Here is an 18026-nt window from a genome sequence, read left to right as displayed (position 1 = left end):
ATTTATTTTTTATTTTTTATTTATTTATGCTGGCGATTGAACTCAGGGCCTTGTGCATGTGAGGCAAGCACTCTACCAACTGAGCTATATCCCCAGCCCCTTATTTTTTTTATTTTGAGACAAGGTCTGTCTAAATTGCTTAGGCTAACCTTGAATTTAGGATCTTCCTGCATCAGTCTCCCAAGTTGCTGGGATCACAGGTGTGGCCACTTGCACCCAGCTTAATTCTGATTTCTAATTTTAAAAACACTAGTGCCCACCCCTCCTGGGCCAGCCGGTCTGCCCACTCTTCAGTTTTTGGTCACAGCAGCAGTTCTGCTGTTTCTCTCTTTGGTTTGTCCTGTTTGTAAGGCACAGTGTTGACTGACATGAGTAGACCATGTGGCTGCTTCTGCTGGGTGGTGTTTATCCTTGAGGGCTGTAGCATGCTCACTGGCCCTCATGGAGCTTTTGGTAGCAGAGGGGCCTAGAGTTTAGGAGTCCCTTCTACCATGGCTCTCTCCCACCCAAGGCTGCCTGTGGTACAGTGTTGTAGTTTGAAGTTCTCTGATGTTGGGATCATTGTTTACTAGCACTGAGGTGTTTTTGTCCGTTTTTGTTCTTTTTGCAGTGCTGGATTTCTAACCCAGGTCTTGGAGCATGCTAGGCAAATCCTTGGCCACTGAGCACACCCTGTCCCCTGCTCATGTTGATTTTCATTTGTAGGCACTCAGCTTGTCCCCCAGGCTGTAGTCAGAAGTCAGGAGTGGGGAGTGTGACACCTGGGCGTAGACAGTGAAGGAATTGGCCGACTGCAGCCTCCTCCTTCATGCCCCACTGACCCTGCCTTCCTGATGGCCAGCTTTGCTTTGCTTGCTCCCTTGTGTTGGAGGTGGCTACACAGTGAACTCGGGCTCTGGGTCCCCTTGTTTACAAGTGCTACCACAGCATTAAAGAAAGGCCCTGCGTTTGTCAGTCAGAGGACACTGGTGCCTCTGTGTCCTATGTGCTCTACATTCTGAGGGCCTGAGACTGTGCTATTGGCTTCAACTACATAGGGCCATCCTGGAAGGAAAGTGGGGTGCCCCCAGATAGTATGGCTGCTCCCCAATTGGGGGAGAATGATTCCCCAAGGGAAGGTTGAGGCTGAGAGGGAAGAGGAGAGTGGGTGCTTGCTGGCTAGGTGAGCAGCGATCACCCACCAGGAAGGAGGCCCTGAGCTCAGTCTCACTTTTTCATCAGCTGCAGTATTGAATTGTGTGGAGGGATGTGTCAAGAGGGCCCTCTAGGACAGCTCAACACCAGAGGGCTTAGCACTGCCTTTGCTCTGTTCCTGTAGTGTGGGCTGCTCTGCTTGTGTGCTTGTTGGTGACATCCACTCTGCTGCTTCTGTCCTCATTTGTCTGAGATGCCAGGTGGTTTTCATGTAGGTGACTGGAGGAAATTCAGATGAGTTTTCTACTTAGCTCTCCATCAAAACCAAGAAAACAGGATACTTTTGGTCTGCTTCTGCATTTGCCCTACCCTCCTGTGGCTGTCTGGGGAGCCCCTGAGCCCCAGTGTCATGGAACTTCTCACTGGTTCCCTCCTTTGCCTCTTTGCCAAGACTTCTCCAGTCTTTATTACCTATTGAATGTGAACTTTGAACATATAATGGGTTGGTGCAGATCCACTGTTTCAGCTGGTGTGAACCACAGCTTTTGGCTGCTTACTGAATGATTGGCAGTTGGGCCTATCACACTAGTTGCAACACACTAGCTGGCCCGCTTAGGTTTCACTCCCCTTGGAAGGCTGGCTTGACAAAAAGGTGCCCAGGGCAGGCTTGGAGCCACCTGGCTGCTGCTGTGGACTCTGATGGCAGAGGTTCTTGGCATTTCAGTTTGCTGCCCTGACTTTCCTGCCAGCTGAGTAGACCCTGAGGGCAGGATCTCCCTGGATATCTTCTTTTTCTTCTTTCTTTTTTTTTAGTACTGCGGATTGAACCCAGGGCCTCTCACATGCTAGGTAATCACTCTACCCCTGAGCTACATCTCCAATCCTTTTTAAAATTTTATTTTGAGACAGGTTCTTGCTGAGTTGACCAGGCTGGCCTGGAACTTATGTTTCTCCTGCCTCAGCCTCCCAAGTAGCCAGGATTACAGGTGTGTGCCACTGAGCCCAACTTCCCTGGATATTTTCTGTGTCTTCCTAGGACTAGACCACTTCCATTCATGGGTGGTTTCTATGACCATAGCCAGAGACTGGACCATGGATGCCATTCAGAGCAGGAGCAACATGGCGGCTTGGCTGAGTTCCTGGCACGAAGTGCCTGACCACTCAGAAGACAAGAGTTTCCTTTCAGGTCCAAGACCAGCACTGCTCTCTAGGCCCCTCAGAGTTTGCCTGAATGACTGTGGGATCTGCCTGTTAGTTTATTGACTTTCTGGTAATGACTTAAAAGGTCAAGAGAAGAAATTGTGAAAAGAGGAAGTGCCCAAAGTTTATACAGAGCTTCATTTGGAAGATGGACCCTGGCTTCTGAGTTGAGGGAGTGAAGTGCTCTGGCAAAGGGTGCCTGGCGGCAGAAGAGAATGTAGTCTGCTGTTCCCTAACCTGAAGACACAGGACAGACTGATTTGACCTCTGGCCCCTTCTCCTCAGGGTCATTTGTGACAAAAGTCAGCTCATCTGTGAAGTCTAACCTCTGACCTCCCTGCAGCCCTCTACCTTCTGCTGTAGGCCTTGGGGCAGGAAGCTGAGAGGAGAGCGTGGCCCTGCTGCCATCCCTGGCATCTTCCAGATGTGTGGTTGGTCCAATGGATGAACTTCATCCCTGGGTAGGCAACCCCAGAATGGTACCGGAGCTACTTCCAGAGAGAACCTTTATATGCCACTGTGGTGCTCAGGACCAGAGTTGGTGGCACCTCCCTTGCCTTGGTGGCTGGACAGCCTACAGGCCTTCTAGGACCAGGCCCCTGGCCAACACACTGTGGCCAGGAGGTCTGTGACCTGCAAGGGGTGCATTGGTGTGGCTTTCCCACAGTCTCCCTTGAGATTCATACTTCCTGTTTGATCCACGTCCAAAAAGAAGATGTTTTTTGTTTGTGAAAATCCAAAGGAAACTTTAAAAATTATTCCTGAACTTAGTGACCGGAAGAGCCATGTTTTCTGCCAGAACTTCCTAAGTGCTTGGAGAATTTGAGGCTCAGTGGTTGCATTTAGGGCCCACTTGACTTCTGTGGGGTCCTCCTGCTATGGTGTGACTCTGGAGAAGTTCCTATACCTCTCCGTATTTTTCTGTGAAATGGGGATAATGAAGGAAGGACCTGTCAATTGAGGGTGCCATGGGGGTGCCTTGAGGTAGTGCCTGGACTCCTGAACCTGCACCCAGCAGCTGCTCATGGGCTTGAGCTCTGAGTCACACTCTCAGCATCTTCTGGACGCAGACAATGTTGGACACTGTGAAATTCACATCTGGGTTACAGATGGTTACAAGCGTATTGGTGAATATACATTCACATTGTAGTAACCAGACTTGCTTAGGATGAGGTATATCTATTCCCCGCCCTAGCTTATTCCTCTTTTAAACTCTCTAAGCTCGGAAGTGGCACTACTTTCATCAAATCGGCCCAAAACATCTCGATTCTTGCCTCACTTGCCCTCGTTCAGGTCAGCAGCAGGCCCTGGTGATTGCTATCAAAAGCACTGTCTCCTCCTGCCTCCTACCATCTCCAACTGGATTGCTGTAGGAAGCTCCCAGTGAGTCTTCCCTGCAGCCTCAGAGGGATCTTTCATAGACGCTGTTCGTTCGCTGTCCGTTCTTCCAGGGCCACAGAGCCTTCCATGCAGCAGGAACGAAACCTGAGGTCCTTGGGACACGAGTATGCCCTGATGGCCCACCATCCTGCTCGCATTCATGCACGTCCTTCATGGGCAGTACTCTAAAAGTTTGTTTTCTCTGCTACAGTCAGTCTGATAGATTGCCAGTGTCCATGAAGTGCATGACCAGCAGTCTGACTGAAGAAGTCTGGAATGGAGAGGCCCAAAGAGCTTGTGTCAGTTGTAGTCCTGAGCTGCAGGGGGGTCATCTCTGCTTTGGTGTGTTTCTGAACAGGGAGTATGCACTTCCGTCCCTGGTTCTAAATGTTTCCTTTTAATACTTAGATTTATTTTATTTTATTTTAGTTGTAGATGGACACAATACCTTTATTTTATTTATTTATGTGGTGCTGAGCATCGAATCCAGTGCCTCATGCATGTAAGACGAGTGCTTTATCAATGAGCCATAACCCCAACCCCTTAGATCTTTTAAAAATTAACCTTAATTTTTATTGGAAAACATGGAGATAAAGAAAAAATAACCCTAAAGGGTTGATAGCTGCATTTATGTGTCCCTAGCCCCTGCCTTTCCAAGGAGGCCACTTCTTGTGTCTCACCCTGTGGTATTAGTCTCGTCTATAATACCATAACAAAACAACAGACATTGATTGAGTCTTCAGTCAGAATGGAATTTGAAATCAGAATGGGAGGTATCCTTCTGAGGCCTCTCCCCTGGGCTGTGTGTGCTTTGCAGGGGTTTACTCCCTGGCGCTCACAGGCTTTGGTCCATAGGCAGCCCCCTGAGGGGGCTTTATCACATTAACTGGGTGCAGGCAGTTCCTGGCAGAGTCCTATGCTTGTGTTGCTGTTTTTGGGTTCTTCTGGTGTTTTCTTTGTCTTTTTCTTTTTTTGTAGCACTGGGATTTGCACCTAGGAGTATTCTGTCACTGAGCTATACCCTCAGCCCTTTTGGTTTTATTGTTTATTTTGAGATAGTCTTGCTAAGTTACCCAGGTTGACTTGGAACTTGGAATCCTCCTGCCTAGGCCACCCCAGTTTCCAGGATTACAGGTGTGGCCACCACACCTGGCAGATTGTGATTTTTTAAATGATTTGGGATTGCTTTTTGCATAGGGTAGCGTCGTCTCGGTTTCTGTCTCCCTGGCTGAAGATGTGATCTGTGATGCTCTTGGTTGCCTGCCTTCGGTAGACCTGAAGATCTGTGTTGTGCTTCTCAGGCGTACCAGTGGTTGGGCTCCATGGACTTGCTGTTCTTCTGACACCAGAGCCTTGAATTTGGTTAAGCATTTAAATCATTTTACTGTGACCCTCAACCTTTACCTCTGTGTCCTCCTTCCAACCAGAGTGTGGGATGCGGGGCCAGGGACAGTATGGTTGCCAGTTTGTGTCCAGGGCTCTCACTGTATGTGGGACCTTCACTCCAGGGCTGGGTGTGCTGTTCACTAGGATGGTCAGAGCCCTGTAAAGCAGTGGCATTGCCTCTCCCAATCTGCAACCTGTAGGTGATGGTGATAGAAACAAGGCCAAGGTTCTCCCAGGTGGCTCCCTGGGGCAAATGTGAGTGCCACCCCAGTCTACTGTACCTGCATTCTGCATTCTGTGAAGCACATACTCTCCCTGACCCACTATGTGATTTTGACCATAAAGGGCCTTCGATGGGTAATTCAGAGTGAGTGGGTGGAGTGTCAGAGGTATAAGAAGAAATAAAACCCCTGAAGCGGAGCTGACCTCCTCTGCACAGGTGACAGGAAGCTCCCACCCTTGCTGCCTAGTGACTCATTCTCTCAGCCTTTTGTGGCTTCCCATCACATCCCGTCCCATGGAGGTGTCCCAGGGCAGGCTGGCTGTCCAGCCTCACTTCATCTGGGCCTGTCGCTGGAGGCTGTGACCTGGGGGTACAGACGGGAGTGCTGGAAACCGTACAGACGGGAATGCTGGAAACCTTGAGCCCTCAGGGGTAGAGGCCAGACTCTATCTTGTGTGGAAAAGTAAAACAAAAACATGTTTATAGCTGACATTAGTCCACTTTTGATCACAGTTTTGAGTATCCTCCTTTTTGACCTTTAGGTGCAGAGGTGAGCTATGTGTTATGTGAAGAACAGTATTTCCATGTGAATGTGGGCCACTGCTGCTAAAAATCAGAAGCAGGGTGGAGCACGATGGCATACACCTAGAGACCCCGGAGGCTGAAACAGGAAGGTTGCAAGTTTGAGACTAGCCTCAGCAATTTAGCAAGACCCCTTCTCAGAAAGGACTGGGGATGTAATTTAGTGGTAGAGCACAGCACCCCTGGATTCAATCCCCAGTATCAAAAAAAAAAAAAAAAAAAAAAGCAATCAAGCAGATCTTACCTGCCGTTGAGTGTCTGCATTGGACAAGGCTAATTTGCAGCGAGGAAACATGCACCTGGCCCTTCTAGCACTGCTGTCTGTCTGTGCCTTCCAGTGGAAACGGAGTTGCCTTATTGGGAACTAGCCCCTCCCAGGCCCTGGATTGGCAGCCCTCAGTCTGTGAGCAACACAGAATCGCAAGCAGACATGCGCTGAGGACTCTCAGTGTCTTGCCTCTGGGCTCGGGTGATGCCTTTTTGCCCCACTGTTGCCCATGAGTGTGGTAGAGAAGACCCAGACTTGCATCTAGACCCACACTCAGTTGGCAGGACTGAGTGAAGGTGAGGGTGGCAAGGGGCACTGGCTTTTGCTTGGCTCTTGTCAGGATGGACTGTGCCAGTTGTATAGTGCTGTGCAGCGTGGGCTGTGACTGGGAGGCTGGGGTGCCACACCACACGTGCTGTCTGCTGACGGAGGCCTGTGACTGACTCAGCAGAGTGTCACGAGGAGAGCCAAACCAGAGAGGGGAGCTCCTGAGTGACAGTGCAGCATTCTAGAGCGTGCCCGCTAGCTGCTGGTGACAGCAGGACAGAGTATGGCTGGGGCGATGAACAGATGAACTCCAAGGGGTGCAAGAAGAGTGAGGCACAGCCCTCCTGGCAGTGGCCATCAGCGTGCTGTCCCTTGTGTGTCTGTGGCTCAGGAACTCCAGCTTCACAGGCAGTGTTCTTGTGTTCCTGAAGGCTGGGAGGACCCAGGGGTGTGTTCTTGTCTCAGTGGGGTCCCTGATGCTGGGCTGGGAAGGAGGGTTCTGTGCCCCGTCTCTGTGGCATGCACCTCTCCTGCTGACTGTGCCTCTGCAGGGTGGGATGCAGAGTGCCTCTACTTCTGCAGCTCGGCCAGGATGCTTTTCCTCTCCTGGGATTCATTAGAACTTGTGCTGCCCACATTGCTCTTGGGGCATTTGGCAGCTCGGGAGCTTCCTGTCTGCAACTGTGCTGTGGACACCTTCCACTCAGGAGGGCTTTGTTTTCAGGCTCTGTTGCTCTTCTGTCCCTGGGAAGTCTGGCAGGGGAAGGTTAACAAGCCATCCTGCAGGTTTCTTGTCAGAACCTGGGCCACATTGGTACCCCAGACCCCATCAGGCAGCCACCTCCTGAGTGCTCCTGAGTGGCTTCTTTGGAGGGCTCAGGAAGGACTAGTAGGGAAAGCCACCAAGCAGAAGGAAGCTTCCACTCTAGGGTCAGAGCCTGCACAAGTGGCCCTGCTGAGCCGTGGTGTGATCAGTAAGCACTCAGAGGACACTGGGCTAGAATGTCCCCACAGGGAGGCTGCTGCTTGGGGCAGGTAGCCCCGGGCGGGTTGGGTGCAGCTCCCTGTGGGCCCATGCCCTGCTCCTGCCTCTTGCTTTGTGCGCTGTTTGGTTACTTGTGGCAGTTTGTGCCTTTCCCCTCTGTTTACATGCCCACTGTCCTGCTGTGCAGGCAGGGAACACATGCCAACTCAAACTGCATCCTCAGTGCTTCCTTCTGGGAAGCCAGAGGGTGGCATCCATGGTCTCTGCCAGGGTCCTTGCCCACACCAGATGCATTTAAGGTGGGGATGTGGCCAAGACTGGGCCCTCACCTGAGGTCAGGTGTGTCTAGGCAGGCAGAGTTGGACTGAGCTGACATGATGTTCAGGCAGGTTGCTAGAGACTAGCAGCCTGCAGGCTCCAGCACACACACCCCCTGACTAATGGAGACCCTGTCCTTACCTACTCTGGACTCCAGAGAGCTGAAGGAGGTCATCAGAGCCAACATTCTGGGTGTGGAATTACTACCATCTGAGTTGGGTCTCTGGGAGGGAGATGCCTGGGGATGAGTGGGTGCGGGCACTCTACTGACCTCATGGATGTTCTGCTTCCAGGTGCTGGGGTGAGGAGTGGACCAGCAGAGGTATACCCTAGAGCAGGTGGGAGAGTCCTGTGTCTAGGGTGACCATCATGATCCCCATGCCCAAGTGCTCGTCATTCCTGTGCCTGGGACTGTGTCCTGTCTGTGCAGCAGCCTAGCAGAGAGAGCAGGACACTGTCCAGGTCACACAGCCCCAGAGGCTGCCTTGCCTCCCATCACTTGAGCTTGGGGACCTGCTGCTTAGCCATGCTGTTGCCAGACCAGGTCTCCATCATACCCGACCCCATGATCTCAGCTTTCTGGGGGAGCCAACCTGTGCTCTATGTAAGAAGTCATCCTGTGCTCCCTGGGTCCTATTTCCATGCTCTAGGGACACAGCTCTGAGGAGTCAGCCTGTGCTCCATGGGTCTGGGGGAGGCTGCTTGTCACACTTTGTGGTGTATAGACATGGCTTACGACATTGTCCTTGAGGAGCCATCTGCTTGGGTGGTAGCTGGACCCAGGCAGACATTAGGCAGAGTTGAGAAGGGTTTGGGTGGGTACAGGTTGAGCTGCTGTGTAGTCTGCAGTCACTGTATGGAGGAGACAGAGGACTTAGCCCCAGGACAGGCCACTTCTCCATCATGGACTCACTGAGATTTGGGAATGACCTACATTTGGCAGCAAGTGGAACCCATCCCTGGTCTTGGGCACCAGCAGGCCTCACTGAGAAGCCAGCTGTGTGTGTGGCAGGTGGGAGGGGACTGCTGGGTGCCAGAGACTCTAGTGAATCACCTGGGCGTGGGTACTGAGCAGGGGTGGGCAGAACAGATGGGCTGGTAGGCCAGCACTGGGGCCTGAGCATGTGGGGGAAGGAACAGGGGCTGCAAATGCCCAGTGGCCACAGAAGTGAGGGATTTTTGTAGGAAACATGAGACTTGGTTCTTCAGGTTCTTGAGGTTCGTTTTTTTGGCTCATGAGTATTGCTTCAGCTCCATGTTGAAAAGGCCGTGTCTGTGTGGACCCCATTGAGCTTGTATTTTGAGGATTCCAGTGAGCCTAGCTGTGCTGCCTGGGAGTGTGGTTGCTGCACACCACCTTCTCTGTGGCTCCCCGCTGCTCTCAGGGTGGGTCCTGCAGTCCTGGTAACATCCCCATACCTGTCATTGGTCAGAGCAAGCTTCATCACATCAGCCCAGTGGTTGTCCCCCTACCCCCCTCCAACCAGGGCAGTTGTCCTGGGGTTCAGAAGGAAAGCAGGCTGCTGGTGCCCCCTTGCTCCCTTTCTCCCATATGAGTTTCCCTTCTCTCTCCCTCCTCCTCAGACCTTCTGCACTTGCCTCCTTGTCGTCTTTACTGGAGAGAGTGGAGGCAGGGCGGGGCCTGTGTGCCCTTGATGGGGACTTCTCTCTGTCACTTGAGCTTTGCTTTTAGACCAAATAAGTGTTTATAGAAAGTCACCAAAGTTTGATATTCTTAGTAGCAGCAGCCATACTTAAAAATAATTGAGCACTTAACCTGGGGAAGTGGCAACACCGGTGTCATGGGACTAGTGCGTCTTGATACTTAGTGAAGAGTGTGAAGTTGCAAGTTGGCACCCGTGGGCTGCTCATGTTGGGGAGGGAGGCTGACCGAGGTCCTGGTCATGTACTATCAACCCAGTTTGAGGCTGCTGAGGCCTGTCCTTACAGGCCCACTGTTTCCTGCTCTGGAAATGCCCTGAGGGTGGACCCAGAGGCCCAGTAGCAAGGATGAGGGGCTACGTCTGCACACATCCCCTTTCTAGTTACATGCATAGCATCCCAGCCCATGTGAGAGTCTGCCTTCTGAGACATCTTCCAACAGAGGACGAGACTGGTGCCCAGGTCTGACTCCCTCACAGGGATGGGCAGGGAGGGAGGGACACTGACCTTTTCTGGTCCATTTTTCTTCCTAAATTGTTGGTGTTTTTAGTTCACACGGTATTCAGATAGTTCTGGGATGTGGACTTAAAGAAGGGGTGCAGTAGTCTGCCACTCATGTGTCCTCCTTGTTTGCAGGTATGGACCCTGGCGGGAGCCAGTACACTCCTACTACGTCAGCTCTGGCTGCGCCCTGGCCCCCGCCGCCAGCGCCAACGACAGTGAGCAGCAGAGCTTGTCCAGCGACGCTGACACCCTGTCCCTCACAGACAGCAGTGTGTAAGTTTTACCCACTCAGCGTTCTGCGGCCTGGCTGCAGGCTGTGGCACTGGGCTTTGTCGCTAGTTGCCCTGAGTTGGCCTAGTGCAGCCAAACACAGGTGAGCTGCACTGTGGGTGGAACCCAAGGATGCCATGGCCAGAGCTGCCTGGAGCCTTGACACAGGTAGGTCCAGGGGTGTGCAGAGGCAGATTCAGAGCCACCCAGTAAAGCACTGCAGGTTCCATTTTCTCCTTAGCTTGTGTGGCCTGGTGTTTTAGTTGAGAGGTAGGCACAGGCCAGCAGGCAGAGGGGCCCACTGCAGAATAGGGGTGCAGTCTCTGGGAGGCCTCATGGCTGCATGGACACCTCCTTGTTGATGCAGCCCTGCATGCACCCTTTGTGTGGTACAGGATTGTGTCAGGCAACCGCTGCTGGAGCTGCAGTCTAGGCGAGAGGGCACTGTGGCTTCAGGTGCTGAACCCAGCTCCCCATGGTAAGAGGTGGTCAGGGCGAGTAGTCTGCTCACTGTGCCACAGCTTCATCTGAGCCTCTGCATCCCCTGCGGTCACAGTGAGTCAGGAGAACATCCCTGTGTTGTCACACTTCTGAGGGGCCCGTGGGATGGGTGTGTCCTGTGACTGTCCTCAGCTCAGTGGTGCGGGCAAGGGCTGGGACCCATAGCACATTAGGAACTGGATGGATCAAAATTGGTATGTTGAAGAAATTGGTAGTAGTCAAAATTGGTGAAAACAATTAGTATTATAACATGATATTACCAGGAGAAAGCATATTTCCTTAAGTGAAGAAAAAGAAAAGAGACCAGACAGGAGTACTGCTGTAGATTCCCCATTCAGCCTGGTGGATGCTTTGAAATCTTGCTGTGGTCATCCTTGAATCTCAATGGCCAGCTTCCAGTCTGTTGCCATTTGCTCTCTGACCACCAGGGAGGGCCAGGGCAGGTACTGAAGCCTGGGAACACCTGGGCTTCCCCCCAGCAGCATCAAATAGTGGAGAAAACCTGTGGTGATCCCAGCAAGCAGGTGTGAGCCCAGTAGCCAGCCCTCGCCCAGGAGTGCTCGTTCCAGGTGTCCCTCATCCCAGGTGTCCTGTACAAGACAGGACTCACTTGTCCAGACCCAAAGACTGACCTGAGAGACACAAGGTATAGCAAAAAGCAAGGCTTTACTGACAGTCTTTCAAGTTAGGGTCTGGGGGAGCAGGCACCCGCCCCCCCGCAACCCCCAAACCTGGCAGTTAAAATCAGCATTTTATCCCCTGGAGTACAAGATTGTCCCTGGTTCCTCATTGACCAAGTGCTATGGGTGCACAGTCTTCCCGAAGCCTAGGTGCTGCTGTCTCCTCTTGGATTATTTCAAGAGATGTACCTGTAGCTGCCCCACCTCCCTTTGTTCTTTGGTGGTGGAAAAGGCCCCTTGGATTGAGTACATTTTGAATATCTGTAGTTTCTCTCTGTTGGTCAAGTCGGCCTGTCCCTCCACCTTCTGTTTGCTCAGGGACTGTGCATATTTGCACTTCTGTGTTAAGGGCTAGTGCTTTTCGTTCTATTTCCTCTCCAGCTGATTTTCGTATATATAGTCTCAGTAATTTTACATTTAAAGCTAAATGCTGCATTCTGAAAATGGACCACTGGACTTGCTGTTTCTCACAACTTCAACCCAGACATCCTCCATCCTGGGCATCCTCCACTCAGGTTTCCCTCCACCTGGGGCCTGCTCCTTGCAGGTTTTCCTTCATCCTTCATTCTTCATCCTGGATTTCTTGTCCCTGGGAATTTGTGTCCCTGTGGTGGAAATTGACCCTGGGACAATTTGATAGGGAAAACAAACAACTTTTAATTTCTTCATAAGAGGTCATGTTTCACAAGAACAGAACCTAAAATAAGTCATCTGTCATCTATTGTTCCTTGATGTCTATTCATTGTGGTTTATACTGAGAGATTTAAGAATATGGGACATAAACTTGCTGTGTGTCAGAGGCAGGAGTGGAATGGGTGACCCTCATTTCTGTTGGGCCCACACTCACTTGCTAAGCCAAGTGTTTCCTGGCTGTCCATCATGAACATAGATCCTGTGTGGTTCTGTCTGCCACTGAGCTACCCCACAACCCTTTTCATTTTTCATTTTGAGACACAGTCTTGCTGAGTTGCGCAGGCTGGCCTCATATCTTCACTCCTCCTGCCTCAGGTTGTGTGCCACTGCACAGGCAGGTATGTGGAATTTAACATGTTCAGTCTGAGTGCAGAGGAAGCAGGTAAATTGGCGGCTTTGTGATGCCTCCTTTCGCCTACTCTGGATGTGCCTGTTCGCAGCCCAACCTCTGCCGACAGCCTCAGCTGTTGCTCTTGACTGCAGAGGACACTTGGCAGAGGCCATCACAGCCTCTGTCTGCCTTATTCTCCCCCTCCTTGTGCCTGTTCGCTCAGAACGGAGATCTGTGTGTGGCTCTTGGAAGAACACTGCAGCCTGCTTGCTGACAGTGCCATCCCAGACCCAGGGGCTCAGATGCCTTGTATGGGGCAGGGGGCACAAGTGAGAACAGGAAGCATGAGGGGCTGGTACTTACCAAGCTGTCCTGGGAAGTCCTCAGCGTCAGCACCATGGTTGTCTCCCGCACTGCCATGTGTGAGTAGCTCTGTGCTGGCAGCACTGGGCACAAGGAGGCCCAGGATACTCACCAGCAGACCACCTTCACTCTGAACTCCTGGAGACCAGCCTGAGACCTTTCTATGGTCAGGGGATTTAATCCTTGTCCAGTGGGGAGGAGGAAGTACACCCAGTCATTCCTGTCACCAGAGACTGGTGGTGAGGGGTGCATGGCACTCCAGAGTCTCAGTTGTCCTTTCTCCCAACTCTCGGGCTTCTTCACATCACATTGGCTCCTGCTGCTGCTGTGCCCAAGTGGCTTTTGTGACAGTGGAAAGTGCTTGGCAGTGTGTAGGGTGCTGAATCTGGCATCTGTCCTGATTGAGAGGGCCCTGTGGCTAGCAACCCTCATCCTGTAGTCTGGGGCTCTAGAGACGTGCATGTGTAGAAGACCCAGTGGTGCCACTCAGAGATCTGGCCCTGCACTGGCCTGGAGGAGGCAGTCTGCAGCATCTGGAAGTCCAGCTTTCAGCAGTCTTGGGGCATCTCTGCTGCCCCTTGTGCAACCTCCTGTGTTGTGGTCTGTTTGCAGTCGCTAGCAGGTCCATCATGACCCCGGCCTAAGAGACACAGCAAGGTCTGCAGATGTCTCCATGAAGAGCTAAGCTAGCAGTCACTGCTTGCAGCTTTGCTGCCACACAGTCATATTCTAACCCACTCTTCAGAAATCAGCTTCAAACCGTAAAGCAGGCACAGCTGAATTTTGTTGAAATGCTCAGTAAATACTAGCTGGAGGAACCTACAAAACTCTTGGGCTTTGCTGTCGTATGAATGTGTGTGCTGTGCTATTCACATGCCTGTGAGCCCCTGTGCGCTGCCCTGCACCCGTAAGCATGTGGGGCTGCTGCACCCTGGTGGTCGTGGCCACCACAGCAGACGATGGAGGCTGGCAGTCCTGCTGGTGCTCTGTGGAGCCTCATTTCCCCTGGGAGTTAACAACTGCCCCTTTTCTTTGCCTAGGGATGGAGTCCCCCCATACCGGACTCGTAAGCAGCACCGGAGAGAGATGCAGGAGAGCATCCAGGTCAACGGGAGGGTACCTCTACCTCACATTCCTGTAAGTACCAGCCCCTCCATGCTCCCTGTTCTCACTTAGAGCTGGGCCAGACAAGCAGGACAGGCAGGCACCTGGCTTTCTGGAGGCTTGGCCCCCTCCAGGCACCAATGTTGACCTGAATGATGCTGGAGCAGTGTTGCAGGCATCTTCTGCCCAGAGGAGCCCTGAACTGGGGCTGCAGAGCCACGCATGGTGGCAGGACCTGTCCTCCACTAGAACGCCTGGTGATCTCTTCCTGTTGCTGTGAGCAGGACGCCCTCTCAAGGGGAAGTGGCTGGCAGCTTCCCTCGTGACGTGGGGCCCAGTTCTGGCCCTCTGCAGCTCCCTGACGGTTTCTGTGAGAGTTGGCTCTGCTCTGCTTCAGGTAAACTTCCAGAGTCAGCTTTTTTATAGCTGAGCAGTAGGCACCTCTGCACAGACACCTGGACTGCAAGGCTGCCCGAGCTTTGCCTCCTGGACCAATCCCTAGGGGCAACGATTGTGCATAGCCAGTCTCCATCAGCAGAGTCCACTTGTCTGCAAGTAGACTTTCCTTATGCTGGCACACTGACGTTGAGCAGAAAGATGCTTTAGGTGAGACGAGGGCAGCTAGTGTTGTGCCGCCCCCTGGCTCTGCAGTGGTGGAGGGTGAGCTGTGCAGGTGTGCAGGAGCCTCACATACACTCAGGCTGCACTTCTCAGTTGGGTCTTCTAACTTTTTGGCAGAGCCTTTAATTTCCAGATCAGGACAGTGATGTTCATGGTTGAGAGGGGAGATGCTCATTTGTTCTTTTCTCTGGGAGATTGGGTGGGCCACTGTGTCATCTCCCTGCCACCCCTACGCAGATTTGGCTCAGACTAGGCACTGGTATTGTCCACTTACAAAAGCAGGGCTCTGTGTGTGCAGTGGTGTGCGTATGTGTCTGCACACATACTCAGGTGCCTGCCACTTGTGTGTCAGGAGCAGCCTGGCCTCAGCAGAGTAGTCAGCATGTTCCCAGCTAGGCCTCCCATGCAGGATGTGTGCATAGCAGGAGCTCCTGGTCCCCTCTCCTCACCTCTGGTCCCCCCCTCCTGGTCCCCTCTCCTCACCTCTGGTCCCCACCCTCCTGGTCCCCTCTCCTCACCTCTGATCCCCCCCCTCCTGGTCCCCTCTCCTCACCTCTGGTCCCCCCCACCTGGTCCCCTCTCCTCACCTCTGGTCCCCACCCTCCTGGTCCCTACTAAGTACCCTGCTGGTACTTAGTAGGAGTCTAAACTCGGACTTCTATTAAGAGCAGCTGGAAGAGAACAGAGGAAATGTTGCAAGAACAAGGGGGATGCACTGTGCAGGCAAGCTGGTGTGCCCCAACCCCAGTAGCACAACAGCACCCTGGACGTCAAACTGGTGAAGATGAAGTTGGGTCCGTGGGTCCACACCGTTGTGGTGAGAGTAGGCACTTCATGAAACCCTGTATTGCAGTGGGGAGTACCTCCCAAGCCAGCGCTAGAGCCTGGCCAGAGGGGGGCCCCTGTGAGCACAAGGTGGGTGAGATCTGCCAGAGACCACAGCCAGTGCAAGGTGAGGGGCTTCATAGCAGCTGACCTCTGACTTTCAGAAGCCAGGGTCCTGGATGTGGGGGAAGACAGGCAGAGGACACTTTGGGCATTTTAGAAGGAGGGAGTCCTTGTGGCAGGAAATTTCAGCAAGACCAGAGTGAGGGGACAGCAGGCAGGTGGTGTCTTCTTGGAAGACTCAGGAAAGATGCTCTTTATGCTTTTCTTGCTGCTTTGCTGAAGCTTGACAATAAAAGCTATTTGATTGATTGTGTGAGTTAAACATAAAATAGAGTGTTAGAAGAAGCCTGAAGAGCACACTGGGGAGCAGAGTCCAGGCCTGAAGCACTTCTAATGCAGCAGAGAAGGAGTAGAGGCCAGTCAGTGCAGTCGCTGGGAACCAGTTCAAGGGGCGTGTGGAGCCCAGGTTCTGAGTGTCACAGGAACTCAGGAGGACAGAGTTTAGGGGTGTGAGTGTTGGTAGGACGGAGACCCACGCCTCCCCACAACCCCACAGACATGTGGCCTTGTGGGCAGTCCTTGGCTGCAATGTGAAATGTGCCGCATCTTGCAGAAAGTGGTGGTGTGAGACTCTACCCATGGGCTCCTTCCTCGAGGACAGCTCTGGAGTGGAGTGGACACCTCTCTCCTGTTGGGACCTGCCAGTCAGGGTGTGACTGGCAACACCTGGAGTCTGGTCCCTTGGCTGTACTGTGCCTGCCTCGGTGGCAAACCCCACATACCTGTCTAGGGGTGTCTGTTTTGTCAGGAAGTGCCTTGTTCTGAGCTCTGCACATCACGTTGCTCAGCCTTTGCTTAGTCTTCTTTTCTCCCCCTAAACCATTTTCTGTTTCCCCTCTGGTTCTGTAGATGAGACATGGGTGTGCACAGTCAGGATGTGCAATGTCTGCTGGTGGGGCAGGAGGGAACACCAGCAGCCCTGCCCCACCACGCCTTCCCCACTTGGCCTTACTCTACCACATCTGAAGGCCAGATTCTGCATGCCCCAGAGGGGTAGCTGTCTGCTGACTGTCCTCTGGCCACCTTCCCACCAGAGCCCCTCTCTGCTCCTAGCTTAGGAGAAGCTGGGTCCTTCCCAGCTTAGATCTTGGTGGCTTGAATTTGGGTGTGGGTGTGGATGGTGCTGGGAATGGAACCCAGGGCCTCGTCCATGCCAAGAAAGCCCTTCACTGAGCTGCATCCCAGCCCTTGTTATTTTATTTTTGAGGCAGGCTTTTTCTAGGCAGACTGGCCTTGGAACTTGCAGTTCTTCTGCCTCGGACAGTGGCTTGGAGTTAGTTTTAAGTGTGTCTTGTCACAGTCATCACTGGGGGAGGTGAGACTGGCTAAGCCCTGTATGACAAAAATGCCTTGGCATGCCAGGCTACTGCGTCCACAGCTTTTCTCTGCTCAGAGGTAGAGTCTCCTTGCTTTCGCTCAGTGCACTCCAGCTGGTTCAGGAAAGCGTGTGTGGGCGTGTGTAGATGTTGCTGGTCCACACGTGGCGAGTGTGGTGACGGTCAGGCAGGCCGGGGGCTGCTCTTGCACCTGTTTTGAGGTTCAAAATTATTTCAAGGTAAAGCCTCCCAAAAAGTTATAAGCATGTCACTGTAAAATATATTTCAGATTTGCCTTCTTTTAGAAAGGAAAGCCCTTCTGAGCTCCAGAGCTTTCCCTGTGCTCGAGTTTTGTGCCCATCATGCTGTAGCAGACCCACCTGTGCACACTCAGACAGGGCACCCCTGGCAGGCCCAGCATGGGTCCCTGCCAGGTGGGATCTCTGGAGGTACTCTGGGTCCATGGACCCACCCTGGCATTCCTGGCAGTCGTGCCCATGTTGGTGGTCTTACCTGCTCTTGTCCTTGGTGGCCTTTGTGACTGAGCCTCAGGAGTGCTCCCATGGTACGCCATGTCGGCAGTTCTTCCACATGCACAAGCTGTAGGTGTTCAGTACCGGGTGCAGTGCTGGGTTCATCCGAACTCCAAGTCTGTCTTGAGAGTCCCCACCTCCGTGCTGAATGCAGACAAGGTCAGGGGCCACAGGGAAGTGGTGCCAGAGTGAGAGAAGAGGAGCACCTGCAGTCCTCGCCACACGTGCTGCTGACCACAGAGGTGTACACCATGTGGGGCCACGCCCGCTGACTCCTTGTCTTCCTGCAGCGTACCTACCGAATGCCAAAGGAGATCCGTGTGGAGCCACAGAAGTTCGCTGAGGAGCTCATCCACCGCCTGGAGGCTGTCCAGCGCACAAGGGAGGCCGAGGAGAAGCTGGAGGAGCGGCTAAAGCGCGTGCGGATGGTGAGTGGGACGCACTCAGAGCTGCATCTGCATTGCTGTGTTTCCCCACCTGGGAGCCCTGAACTCAGCTCCGCCCCTGCTCCTCCTGACACTGTGCCTCCTCTGACCCTCCCACCTGGCACTTCTCACCATCATGGGCCAAGAGGGGCCACGTGGCCCTGTCCTGAGATACCTCAGGCTTCCAGCACCTGATAGGTGATGGGCCCCCTGAGGCTGATAGCCAGTGCTGCAGGCTCTTACCCTGGCCTTCCCCTTCTTGTCAAGTCCACCATGTAGGCCTTGGACACTGGGGCTTCTCTCCTCAGGGAGGTTCCTGCCAGAGCTGTATA

General features: G+C 53.0%; 2 protein-coding genes across 3 annotated transcripts in view; both read left to right on the top strand.

Moving 5' to 3' along the window:
- NPRL3 (NPR3 like, GATOR1 complex subunit) overlaps positions 1-18026 on the top strand; it is a 172181-nt gene that overhangs the window by 8127 nt on the left and 146028 nt on the right. The window lies entirely within an intron of this gene.
- AXIN1 (axin 1) overlaps positions 1-18026 on the top strand; it is a 35862-nt gene that overhangs the window by 8103 nt on the left and 9733 nt on the right. For both annotated transcript variants that reach the window (XM_079121845.1, XM_079121844.1), the window contains exons 3-5: positions 10042-10182; positions 13788-13884; positions 17560-17697. In XM_079121845.1, the coding sequence (XP_078977971.1) occupies positions 10042-10182; positions 13788-13884; positions 17560-17697 (376 nt within the window). The remainder of the gene's footprint in view (positions 1-10041; positions 10183-13787; positions 13885-17559; positions 17698-18026) is intronic.

The sequence above is a fragment of the Sciurus vulgaris genome (assembly GCF_902686455.1).
Source record: "Sciurus vulgaris genome assembly, chromosome: 18".
Lineage (NCBI taxonomy): Eukaryota > Metazoa > Chordata > Mammalia > Rodentia > Sciuridae > Sciurus > Sciurus vulgaris.
The sequence above is the reverse complement of the archived record's forward strand: the minus strand, read 5'-3'. Positions and strand labels throughout refer to the sequence as shown.